The sequence below is a fragment of the Bubalus kerabau genome, chromosome 1 (genome assembly GCF_029407905.1).
Source record: "Bubalus kerabau isolate K-KA32 ecotype Philippines breed swamp buffalo chromosome 1, PCC_UOA_SB_1v2, whole genome shotgun sequence".
Taxonomy (NCBI): domain Eukaryota; kingdom Metazoa; phylum Chordata; class Mammalia; order Artiodactyla; family Bovidae; genus Bubalus; species Bubalus kerabau.
In genome coordinates this window covers 223003656-223017248 of record NC_073624.1, presented here as the reverse complement: position 1 = coordinate 223017248, position 13593 = coordinate 223003656, and the positions used below count along the sequence as shown (strand labels likewise).

At 42.5% G+C, this 13593-nt stretch overlaps 1 protein-coding gene across 6 annotated transcripts in view; it reads right to left on the bottom strand.

Annotated features, from left to right (window-relative positions):
* The window catches only part of ARHGAP26 (Rho GTPase activating protein 26), a 467573-nt gene that overhangs the window by 100111 nt on the left and 353869 nt on the right, over positions 1-13593 (bottom strand). For all 6 annotated transcript variants that reach the window (XM_055556593.1, XM_055556623.1, XM_055556624.1 and 3 more), the window contains exon 18: positions 7336-7495. In XM_055556593.1, the coding sequence (XP_055412568.1) occupies positions 7336-7495 (160 nt within the window). The remainder of the gene's footprint in view (positions 1-7335; positions 7496-13593) is intronic.

Below are 13593 nucleotides of genomic sequence, written 5' to 3'. Positions count from 1 at the left end.
TGTTCTTTAGCTTTCATATAAACCATGCTGAGTACAGGGTATGCAGCTGTTGATGGGAAATGATGCCATGAGCTAGTACTTCCCTTTGGGAAGTCTGGCAAGACAACTCAAATAAAAGCCATTAGGATCCTACCCTAGCCTATAATAAAGTAAAGGCTATAGGTTAAAGCTTACAGTCTCTGAGTAAGACTTTAAAAATATGTAGCCCCAAGTTTACAACAGTATGATCAACTCTATGGTTTTGTTATTTATCTAATGAGTGATTTTGATATCAGCAACCAAAGTACAATCTGGTTCTGCTTCAGGGATGTCTTTCTCAAGTGCTGATACAATCATTTTACACCTCCACTTGGAATCCCTGAGAGTTCCCATTTTTCTGGAGCAAACGTCAACCTTTTTCCCATAGCTTTCAAGACCCCTGACAGAGGGGCTCAATCCAACTGTCTGGCATCATCTCCGACCACTTGCTAACATACAAGCCAAGATTCTTTCACAACCGTGTTGTTGTAATACATACGAGTTGATTAATGTTGATAATTGATTAATGTTCTTCTGGAAGGCTGTCCCCACTGTCTCCACTGTTACTCTGCCTAGAAAACCTCTACCTATCTGTCAGAGTCCAGTACAAGCTGAATGAAATTATTTCTCCTCAGTGGTACCATATAATTTAGTCATTTTATTGAATGTCACTTAGCAAACTGTATTATGGTAAGTTATATCCTGAGAAAACAAGAAAGCCATTGGAAAAAAGATCTTGTTTCATTTATCTTTGGTTAACAGTAGATGTTCAATAAATGACATCATTAGAGATTAACAAGAATAGATTTTAGTAGCTTGGATTGTGAAAGGAGTCCTAAATTCAACCTTAGTTCCTCTCCTAACAAGCTGTTTCTTCAACTCTCTGGACTTCAGGTTCAAAATTTATAAAAGAGAGCTAACAATATTGGCCTTATAATGTTGCTATGGAAAGTAAATGATATGATAAATATAAGGCTGCTTACCACAATGTCTTGTGAACAATAAGCTGTAAGTAAAAGTTAGCTATTAATATCACTATTCTTATTACTGCTCGACTATGTACATTAAAAAGACCCATTACCTTTAACTGAGCAAATAAATCAGTATGTATTACCAGCATGGAAAAAGAACAAGTACTGTGAACACCCATGCATAATCTGTATCTTCTGGCTTTTTTCTCTCTGCCTTCACTTACTGTGGGATATCTATTTGGTACAAATTGTTCCAAACATTGCTCCCCTACCCAGGGCTGTGCAGGAGGTGAACAACAAAGTTTCTGGAGCATCACAACAAGGTATGTAGTTAGTGAACTTAATCTGACCAAACCATGTCTGTGAGAAACACATCATGAAGGCTCCCACAAACAAGGAACAGGTTAAGTTCTCGAGATGAGACAATGATGCTAAGCAGGGGATGTTTCTAGACAAATAGGTGCTGTCTTGAGGCTGTGCAGATGTGCCAGAGATAACATAAAAGAGTCCAGGAGTTCATTTTAATTTTTAACCCTTTGTCTGAACGTCTAGTGTTAATCCTCAGTAAACAACAAGAGAGTGGGAAGCGGGGGGGTGGGGTGGGTGGACAGTAGAGAGGCAAGGCCCTATGCACGAAAAAATATGTTTGATAAGGAAAAAGAAACTGAGTTTTCTCGTCAGGAGAAAATTCTCCCTCTCTTCTAAATGTCAATTTTAAAGACAAAGCTGTTTTCCATTTTAGACATTAATGAGTCAGTACTCCATACCGAGGCTCACAAAGGGTATGTGAGGACTGAACCTGCCACTATTACCAAATGTTGGATGCTCCCTGGCCACGTAAAAATGGCAATACTGAGGAGAGGCAGAAGAGCATTTTCCATACACATGCTGAGGAGTTGCAGCACTAATAAGAAAACGAAGCTACATGCGAACCTGCCAGTGATGGGGACTGAGGCATTCTGGGAGATGGTCTGCACAGACAGCAGCCCACAACTCCTCCCACATCTGTGGGCACACTGCTCTTCCCATGGTGGGGAGGTCTCTTTCCTGCCCCTTCAGTCTGGCTGGACTTGTTGCTTTGACCAACAGAATCCAGTTGAAGTGACACTTTGTCTATTCTATTCTAGGCCTAGAACTTCTGAGGCCTTGCGGCTTCTGTGCTTGTCCTTTTGAAAGTTTGGCCTAGACTACTAAACGATGAGAGAGCAGGTGGAGAAAGAGGACAAGTGGAGGAGGACCAAGGTGTCCCAGCAACAGGTGGCACCAAGGTCCCAGACATGTGGAATAAGGCCATCTTGGATCTACCAGCTGCACTAAAACCACTCCAGCAGATATTATATAGAACACAGGCGAGCCCTCCCCACAGTTCTGGTACACAGAGTTGTGAGCAAAAAAATTATTGCTCTTTTATGTCACTAGGTCTGCAGATGATCTGTTATGAAGCAATAACCGAAAGACACATCTTATGGTTCCCCCCACCAAGTGGCTCCAAAAAGGCTACATGCCTGGGTTTCTATACCCTCTCTCTGTGCTGTCTTCCAATACTTATTCCTGGGCCCCTCTCAATTTTATTCCAAGGCACAAACTACACATCCTATATAAAATGCCCATAACAACATGGGAGAGGGTATTATCCACTAACTGGGGGGACATACACTTAAGACCTGTATGACGGCTTGTTTCAAGCAAGAGGACATATGCTATCAAATGCCTGTTGGGGGACAGATTGAAATGATGCTGTTAGACAGCACTTCTTCATCTGGTATCTCAGGATTTTATGCAACTCTGATAACAAAGTTAGAAAAGTGGTCACTCAAGAGATTTGTGTGTGTGTTTATGTTTCTAGAAAAGTATAGCCAAGCCTAAGGGCTTCCCTCATAGCTCAGTTGGTAGAGGATCTGACTGCAATGCAGGAGACCCGGGTTCAATCCCTGGGTCAGGAAGATCCCCTGGAGAAGGATCCTTAACGGCAACCCACTCCAGTAGTCTTGCCTAGAGAATCCCGTAGACAAAGGAGCCTGGCAGGCTACAGTCAGTGGGGTCGCAAGAGATTGACACGACTTAGCGACTAAACCACCACCACCAAAGGAATGATCATTAAATACTGTTAATGGAAGGAATGATGCTAAAGCTGAAACTCCAGTACTTTGGCCACCTCATGTGAAGAGTTGACTCACTGGAAAAGACTCTGATGCTGGGAGGGATTGGGGGCAGGAGGAGAAGGGGACGACAGAGGATGAGATGGCTGGATGGCATCACTGACTCGATGGACGTGAGTCTAGGTGAACTCCGGGAGTTGGTGATGGACAGGGAGGCCTGGCGTGCTGTGATTCATGGGGTCGCAAAGAGTCGGACACGACTGAGTGACTGAACTGAACTGAACTGAACGTCTCCATATGGTGAATTTTAAAGAAAGATAACAATATTTATCTGAGGACATAAACAAGGTCTGTTGATGATTAAAACTGAATTCCCTTGGCAGTAAATTCATCCAAAGCATTGTCTCTAAAGCTAAGGGCTCTCAGAGCATGAGTTCCCGTGAGGTGAACATCACAGGCTTCCAAAGGAGACTAACACAGCATCTGCTGACTTTATACCATACCAGGCCTGAAGCAACATTTGAAAAGGAGTCAAGCTGCCTTAGTCTAAGTTGTTTTTATCAGAAAGGCAAGCCTGATGAATGTTGAAGACTTTCTCCCCCAAATCATGTACAAACACAGGTCTTGCACATAGCTTTGGCCCATCACAGACCCCAGGTTAAAAACCTCTATCAAAGTGGCACGAGAGCTCCCTCAGGCCTGGAGACACACACTCCACTGGAGTCTTCATCCCAAGAATGTTTCCACTGACACTCCTGCACCGGCTCCCACAGGAACATAAATCTCACTGTGATTCATCCCACTCTCTGGCAGAAACTAATGAAAAATAACATGTAATAAAGCACTGCAACGCTCTTTTAACATATGCCTCACCAGATACACAGTAGAGAGGAACATAATTTATAATCCAAAAAATTGGATGAGTATTCGCACCAGTTCCTGCCCATATACTTGCAGGCCTGACCCTGCATTTCATATTTCATTTCTATTTCTGAATTTGGTGCTCAAGTGGGATGGCGCTTGTTGACACAAGTCTCAATAATGCTATTAGCAGTATCCAATCTTTTTCCTATCATGTTACTTTTTAATGTTTCCTGGCTTTGAAGGCCCAAAGACACCAAAAATTATTACAGTTCAAAACCTACTAGACGCTGCCTGCTATAAGCTCAGACATGAAACATAACCAAAGTACTTACTCCTTAGAGCTCTGTCTCAATATTTAATGTTATTTATTTGAGAAAATATTATGTTTAAAAAGTATTATTTTGAGCAAGGGGGCACATGGGATACTCGTAGATGTATTTATGCTCTATCTTCAGAGAAATCTGTTCAGACTGCTGAAAAGAATAGTTTACAGTTAGTGACATTCCTTGTTAGATTCTTGGCTAAGACCTTTAATAAATCAGTTTATCTCACCCCCACAACAAACCAACTAAAGGGATGTGGCCCACTGGCTGATTGGTCATCAAACTTCTTTCCCTTTGCTCTGCATGGTTAGGGGCTTTCCCAGTCTTCCTTGCAGTTAGAGGTAGCCACATGACTGAGTTCTGGCCAATGGAAAGTGGAAGAGAATAAGGAAAGCACCTTCTAGGTTTGGCCCACATAATCTTACCCAATCTTCCATGCCCTCTCATTTCCCTCACCAAATGGCTGATTGCAAAAATCTGCAGAGCAGAAGGCAGAACTACAAGAGAGAAGGAACCTGGATTGCTGAATCACTGTGTAGGATCCAACCAACAGAATACCCACAGTGAACTGGTATGTGAGGAAGACAGAGACTACTATTGTCCTGAGTCACTTTTGGGAGGGTTATTTGTCACAGAAGTCACACTGTACTGAAAGTATTTTTATGAGCACAGACAGGTTGAGTAATCTGTTCATGGTCACACAGCTGACAAGAGGTAACAGATTTACATCCAAGCGGTTTGCTTTTAGAAATCATGCTATTAACTTGTTTAGAAACATGATATTCAATTATATTTCCTTTTTACAATTTCATTTTAATCATACAGAACATAATCATCTATACCTGACTTACTATATATGAAGGAAGTGGCTGGACAAAGTCCAAAGGTTGAGACAGAGAGAAGATAATTTCTTCAAGTAAATTATCTGACCTCAGATCTCTTTATTAACCATTTAAGAAAAAGGCTATGTTGTCTACACAATTTTCCAGGATACCTCAATTACTCCGTGAAAGTCTATATTCAGAGGTTCTTTAGTAGTTACTAATGCTGTGTAATAACTTACCCCTCCCCCCAACTTAGTGGCTTAAAATATTTAATATCTCTCCCACTTTCAATGGGTCAGGAATTCAGGAGAGGCTTAGCTCAGTGGTCTCTTATGAGGCTGCACTACAGGTATTGGTTGGGGCCACATCATCTGAAAGCATGACCAGGGCTGGAGAAGTCACTTCCAAAATAACAGACTCACATGGCTGGCATGCTGGTCTGGTTGTTGGCAGGCAGCCTCACTTTCTCCCCACTGGGCTGTGTGACCATCCTCACAACATGTGGCTTGCTTCCCCCAGAGTGAGAAAATCCAGACCACAGCAAAGGCTACCAAGTCTCAGGACTGGTCTCCAAAGTCAAGTCTGTTACTGTCACAGTTTCTCATTATCACTTCCTACTGATCACACTGGGATCAGTGTTGATTCCTTATTCACAGTTGGAAGAGAACACACAAGGGGCTGAATACCAGGAAACAAGGGTCACCGGGAGCCAGTCTGGAGGCCAGCTACCATCATTCACCCAACACGCATGTACTAAGCACGTACTGAAGAACTATGGGAACAAAATAGCCCAAATTTGTCTGCTTTCATGTTACATATGTTCTAGAAGAGGTCAGAAAGGTAACAGATGTAATCAACAAGTAAATTATATACAGCATACTAGAAAGTGCTAAGTGCTGCGAAGAGAGAGAAAGCACCCTCAGGGGCAGGGGGAGTGCTGGAGGTGGGGCTGTCCAGAGTTTCACATGGAGAGATACGGGTGGGCCTCACTCAGGCGTAAAGGAGGAAGAGTGTTCCAGGCACCACAAACAGCAGTCGCAGAGGCCTTGAGGTGTGAGTGTGTGCCGTGGGCAAGGAACCGTGAGGCGGTCAAAGTGGCTGTAGGCAGGAGCTGGAGGAGATGGCTGTAGGAGATGACATGAGGCAGTAGCAGAGGGGAGAGCACAGACCGTGGAGGACATTACAGGCTCCTATAAGGGCTCTGAGTTTCACTCTGAAATGTGAAGACACTGGACCGTTCTTAGCAGACCACTGAATGATGTGATCTAACACTAAAAACATCTCATTCTGGGGGCTGACATCAGAACAGACAGGCCAATGGTGGAAGCAAGGAAACAAATGAGGAGGTTCCTCTGTAAACCCAGACAAGAGCTGTGATGACTTTTGGTCTTGTGTTGTTAGTGCAGGTGGTTAGTGGTCAGACGCTAGATTCATTTGGCAGGTAATCTAGCACAATTAATTCACCATTCTAGGTAAAGGTTTTATTTAGGATTTCGTTATATCTCAGCACCTTGGACTGTCAAATGGTGCCCTAGGGGGCCTTGCAGACGCTGAGAAGATTCATAGGGATTTGCTACCAGAAACTGAGGTGGGACCGATGGGTGCATGCTGCTTTCTGCCCCCTTAGCCCAGTTTTTAAGGGCAGCTGTGTTGACATACATCATTAGGCAGGGGTGAGGGCAACCCTCTTAAGACAGACTAGAAACTTCAGTGCCCTAAAGGAAGAAAACTAAGCATGCACCCACCCACATACACAGTGTAAAACAATACAGCATTTATAAAAATATAAGGAAACTATATTAGGAAAAATATTTGCAATGCACATGAAAATCATTTACTATCCCTAATATTTAAAAACTCAAAAATTCATAGAAAAGAAAAAAAAGTAAAAAAATGTCTAAAAGGCATTCTCAAAATGAGGCTCCAAGTAGTACCTCCTTCATCAGATAGTTGTGAGGTTAAAAGGACAACATATATAAAGTGCTTAGCACAGTTCCTATTACCAAAGAAACGCTCACTATGCTGCCCACTGCTACCACCGCCACAACCGCCACCGTTGTCTGCCATCCCAAGATGACTATCACCACCAGCATCAGCACCACCATCAGCAGCTTCGTCAGCACCACCGCAGGGCAAGAGCCACCAGCAACGCAAACCTGAGCCAACTCTGTAGGCCAGTTCTCACTCAGCTCTCCCCAGGTAAATTCTCCACTTGCAATGACAAACAATATATTACCTTTTCATGATTTTCTATTAGGATCTCAATGACTATGTTCTGAAACTTGATATCCATTATGGCTGCTACAGTTTCTTCCTGAGGACGCAGCAGGGTGGGTCCAAACACCACGCCGAGGTTTGCCACTGTCATCAAATTCTGCTTGTGGTTGCTAGCAACACTGAGAGGAAGCAAAAGAAATGGCACAAATGAGAGAAACAGTAAATGACAGACAACGGACTTCCTACACCCGTCTCACCTTCAGACACCTCGTCTGGTGGGAGCCAGACCTAGGAGTCTGGAGTCCAAAGAGAGACTTTTTTACTCAGAGTTTCATCTACCAAAGTTTCAGAAATCTCCAGTGTTAGGCTATTTTGCTATTTCATGATATGACACTCTTTACAATTCCCATTTTGCCGAAAAGAAACCAATAACCAACCAACCAACCAAAACGGCTTCCCTTCAAAAATATGAACCTTTGCACATTTGAATCCTTGTTCTGCAAATCCAGGTTATGGTAATCCCTCTTAGTTACAACTTTTATCCTTGGCTGCTGCTTAAACCACTGTGATCATTAGCATTTTCTCCAGTGCAAATATAAAAACTCCTGACAGCTTTAATACATTTGCAAACACAGCCCAAAATAGATCTAATTTTTTAAATGAGTAGATCTCAGTCAGGAAATTCAGCACTTTAGGCTCAAAGTATTTAAGTCCCATCACATCAGACACGTGGCTTGTATTAAGCCAGACATGTGGCATGAACAGAAATAAAAATGCACTACTTACATCCATGTATATAGCTGTTTATATTATCACTTATACTCAAAATCCAAGAAACACGCAGGGCCAGGAGTATCGGGTCTGAGTAAGCTTCTAAACACATATGCATATTTTTGTATAATCAACTAACCAAAACATATATCTGAAATCCACACCCAGGTCACCATGACCTAGTCATAAAACTTCATTATTCATTTGCTAGCCCCACGTATAATAACATACAAAGTTATCTATTGACAACGAGTTAAGTTAAAAGTTAAGGTCATTCAGTATTGTTAAGAAAATATTAGGGGCTTCCCTAAATCACCTGTTGGAAAAAGGAAACTATTCATTACTAGAAACTAGAGAGAAATTGGACAGTGGTGGCAGTTTGCACAGACATACCTCCCTAGCATTTAGTGCTATTTATACAGATTTTTTTTTCCCATACAATTCTATAAATGTTTGCACTGTTTCTCCTGGATACTTCTATTTTGTAGGAGAAAAAAGAGATTTGACTTTAAGTACTGGTTTTGAAACTGAGCCTTTACTGAATACTATATTAACTGATTTTATCACCAGAAACGTATTTTTCTTTCATTTTCTACAGCTAAAAGTCTAATTTCATAAAAAAAAACTCCTCCTCTGAAAGAGATGGGTACGTCTGTGAAGCCTGACTGTGGAACAGCCCAATAAAGAAGGGAATTTGCTTTTTTATTGCTAAGCAACACCTGTAGCAAGGAGATTCTGCCACTGATGCCTTGTCCTGTTTCTGGTCCACATAAGACTATTTTCATTTCCTGAGATCTAGATGAATTTCCTGATATTACTTATAGTTTTCCATTCTACCTAGAACTGTATCAGGTTTCTAGTCTGAAAGTGTTAAAGCAGATAGTCAAGGTTTTACCTGGCGAAGGGGGAAAGATTTGGTTCTGAGTCTCAGCTAGAATCACCATGTCTGCATATTTACAAGTTGCTTGTAACACCACTACTTTCAACATCAGCTCCTTTGTGCAGGAAGTGAATTCCATGCTCTTATATTTCCCCTGCCAAATGAGCCAAGTCTGTAGACTTACCCTCTTGTCACAAAAGTCCCTTGTGTATATGAATCAACAAGCTATTTATATATGAAAGCACTTGTAAATTGTAGACCAATATAAAAATATAGGGTTTGGATAATGATCACTTTCACCATCACGCTTCTCAACAGGGCATCTGACTAAAGCAACTGCGTCTTAACAGGGCTCCCAGACTAGACTCTCTGGGTTCAGCTACGTCCCACCTGCCCCCACTAGCTTCTGTCTGCCAATTCAGCGCCGCTCAAGTCAGTCCTCTGTTGAAAACTACAATGGCTTCACGCCTCACTTGGTCGCTGGGAGAGAACACAGTGACACAGTTCATGTGTATGACACAAGGTATGTTCAGGAATGCTTCCACGGTTGGAATGTTCTGATAATGGTGACTATAAACCGTTGATGGGCTCCATTGTTTCTAATGTCAAACTCCTATAACCTAGCACAGCTTTCTCCAACTCAGTTCTAAGCCTTCTGCCTCCTCCCAGATCTGGTCCTTGGTAAAGGGCCTTAATGTTTAAGCTTTGGATTCCTCATCTTTTAAAAATAGGGCGAGTTTCATTTCTAATCTACTTCATGAGGTTGCTATGAAGTTTAAATGGATATAACGTGGGAAATGCAGTGATGATGATTCTATTAATCATTCACTACCCATCTTCTGTCTACTTTCATATCTATCTGCCTTTGTCAATCCTTGCCCTGCAATGTCCTCTTACCCTTCCTTCCTTTGCTTGGCAAACTGCTGATCTGCAAGGCACAGTTCCAATGGTGCCCTTTCTTTCCAAAGTCTCTGACTAGTCTCTTCCCAACCCTCCACTGCTCGATGAAGGCAGGCGTGTTGGCCCTGGATTTATTACAAGTTATTAGCGTCTCAACTGTTGCCTTAGGGTAGAGACTGTTTTTCTTTTAGTTGGTAACACCAGTGCTGAGAGCAGTGCCTGGCTCAGGAGAAACACAACAAATGTTCACTGTGGTGTTAAAAGATGATGGGAGTTTCTGAGTAAACATTAAACAATTATTCACAACCCAGCTACTTACTTGGAAAACCTCAAATTATTACTGATGATTTGGGGGGAATGTACCTCAACTTTTCAAAGTCTGGAACTGTGTTCCACTCCTTAGATTTAATTAATGAGCAATAGTTACTCTGATTTGCAGACCCCAGTGACCCAAAGGCATTTGGAAAAAAGGTATGGTAACTGTGAATAAGCATAATAAGCTTGAGGCTACCTAACATAATTCATTTCCTTTTTAACGATCCGTTTTATTTTAGAACTTACAACACACTGATGTAAATCATAAACTTTTGGGGGAAAAAGGCTGCACCTTTTACGACTAACTACCATTATCTTCTGGCACACTGAAGCAACAAATTATCTATGCCTTGATTATTACTGCTCACAACTTAGTATAGCTATGTTCATTACTCAAGAATGAATTATTAATAGCTGGAGATCACTCTGCATCCCAGAAAGAAAGGCACAGACCTCAGCCTCTTGCTAGCACCAGCCATCCATTACAGCTTGATGCATTTACCTGTGTGTGGGAGGCAGGCTGGCAGAGTGCTGGGGAGCCTGGTCCAGTTGAGGCCACGGGACTCATTCATTAGTGAGGTCTATAAAACATGGAGAACTTGCTTTCTGGGCTGGTAACTGAGGTGCTTGAGCTCTTCCTCACAGCCCAGAATGTCATGTTGAGTCTTGACTTAAAATCCACACACAAAATTCTCCTGTGCATGACTGCACATTCCACCAAGGAAGTCTTTGATAGGCCTTGCCTAGGGCCACAGGGACTCCTCTGTGAGCCTTCTTACATTACTGCCAGTTCTACAGACTTCATTTGCAGGCAGAAGAGAAACAGTTCCACATGTGATTTTAACCTGGGAAAGGTCTGCTTCCTTTTGTGACCCATAAGAGTTTGCCACAACAGCTGAGAAACAGGGCATCTCCCAAGGGACATGACTTCAGGGCAGTTGGTGGGGGTTGACACCCCATGTTCCCTGTAGTTCCCTCAGGAATTATGGTTAATGAGGAAAGAGCACGTTCCAAGGAACACGGCCATGGCAAAGGGGCCTCTTGCTACCTTTGCTTCCAGGGAAAATGGATGAGGGCTCTGGATTGGTCTGACATCCTTTGAGAGGCAGAAGATTACTTCCAGATGAAGATGGTAATGGGGGAGTATTAGGAGGAGAGAAATAGGAGCCAACTATTTTGGGGCCAGAAATGCAGAGACGCCCATGCTGTCTTAAGGATCACATCTGTTTTTCTAGCATTTAAATGAGAGCCAGAGCTGTGGAAGTGCTGAGTAGTACTTTATAACTACAGATTGGTCCTGATGTACCAACAATACCTAAGCCTGTTGCTAGGTTTGCAAACAGGTTTCATCTTGAGGCCTGCAGTGCTGGGTCATGGAGTATCAAAGCTGCAACCTGGCTCCACAGGACACAATGTGTTGACCTGGGTGGAGGTTCCAGCACAGCAACACTATCAGCCATGCTTTGCTTGTTTGCTTCAGCTTCCAGTGTTAAGAAATGATAACTTAGACTGATAAGGTGTCTTAGAGTTTACAAGGAGCTCTGCACCATGTTTTTATGTTTGCTTGAATTTCATATAATATGTCTAGAACAGTAGCTCTCAAACCTTGACAAGGACCCATGGTAGGAAATAGATTTTCCCATGTAACATTTCACTAGCACATACATACATATTTATATACACATAGAGAGAGGTATACACACATACACACATGCATATCAGAAACACAAGTTTCAGAAATAGTGTGATAAATTCTGTTTTGATTCTATTCATTTTTCTATCTACTAAATCAATTTCACAATTCACTAATGTGTCATGACTTACAGTTTGAAAAGCTTCCTTCTACAGGTAAAGAGTACAAATATTATGTCCAATTTATAAATACAGAGAAATAAAGGCTAAGGGAGACAGTATAGTACAGGCGGTGGAGTCAGACAGAGATTCCCAGCAGGATGAGAGCAGGCAGGTCACTTGGCTTCTCTAAATCCCTTTCTTCACATGTAAAACATGAGCAATAATATCTGCTTCATAAAGTTTGTTGTTCAGTCACTAAGTCATGTCCAACTCTTTGTTTAAGGCCGATAAAGTAAAACTAGGTGAATTGATCTCTTGGATGGAAATAATGGCTTAATAAATGACAGCTGGTATTGTCCACAGGGGCAGTCAAGACAGTGGTGATAACAATGTGGAAGCAGCAGCAAGTGCCAATTTAAAGTCACACTGTAAGTTGGTGTCACCAGGTGTCACGTTCAGGAATCTCTAGTGGCCTGCTTCTACCTGGGGCAAGGAACCTGTCTCTTCCACCTGTATTTCAAGGGCTAATTTTTTCTTCTGGTTATTCTTTGTTCTTTTCATTTCTACTTTAAAAAAAATTATGATATGCTTCAAATCTACAGATAAAATCAAAATAGATTGTTACTTAATTTCTATTATTTCCCTATAAGAAACTCTGGGCGTGACAGGTTGAGAGCCTCATTGGAAACTATAGCAAAACTCACCACACTCATTTGCTTCCAAGGGTTAGGCCTGCCTGGAAAGTCCTCCCTTAACCATCCAAAGCTCACCTGTCTGCAAGGCCAGCTCTAGACACCCCTCTGACAGGCCACACAGAACTCTCTCCTCTAAGTGATTATGTTCACAACCAGTCCATGGAACGTTTCTACACCAACTGCTTCCCTTCTCCTGAGTGTCTCAGGACTGTGAGCTGGGTCTGGGTCTTGGAGTGAGTCCCCGCAGCACACAGGCAGGGACTGGGAAGGCCTGAGGTTACCAATTAGGAAAGTCATTGTGTGAGTGGGCACCCAAGCTGCAGTAAATATCACTTATTTCTCTACCATCCTCTCAGGGTTAGAGAAGCTCCAAGCCCCGGGGCCAAGAAGGATTAGCTAGAAATGAAGTTGCTAGAACTATACATTTTTTGTGGTCACCCAAGGCAAGTTAAGTTTCAAGGGTTGTCAGTGTGGTTCCTTCCACCAGCTTCAAATTCATCTTTAGTATGGAGTGGGGAAATGGTGAGGAGAATCCCCACCACCACTGGCCATGAGTTTTCTAAGTCAGACTGTGTGTGTGTGTTGCCTGGATACCACCTGAACTCAGTGAGACGGGACCAGTCTGGATGGTGCTCAGGAGGCCTCTGCCAGGGAAACCCATCAGAGCCATAAATACAGCTTTGCTGGGCTGTACCAATGGCTGGCACCAGAATGAGAGTTTAAAATAAATTTTTCCATGTACTGACTGGGGTCATGTTCACCAACCATATTTAACATCTTTCTGGGAATGGCTATCCAGTGAGAAGCCAGATTTGAAACTTTGAAACACTAAGTGTTTATGTGTAATCTTCAAGAGAAAGCCTTGAGACAAGTAGGTAAGACTATCACTGTCATTTTACAGATGAGGAAACTGAAGCACTGA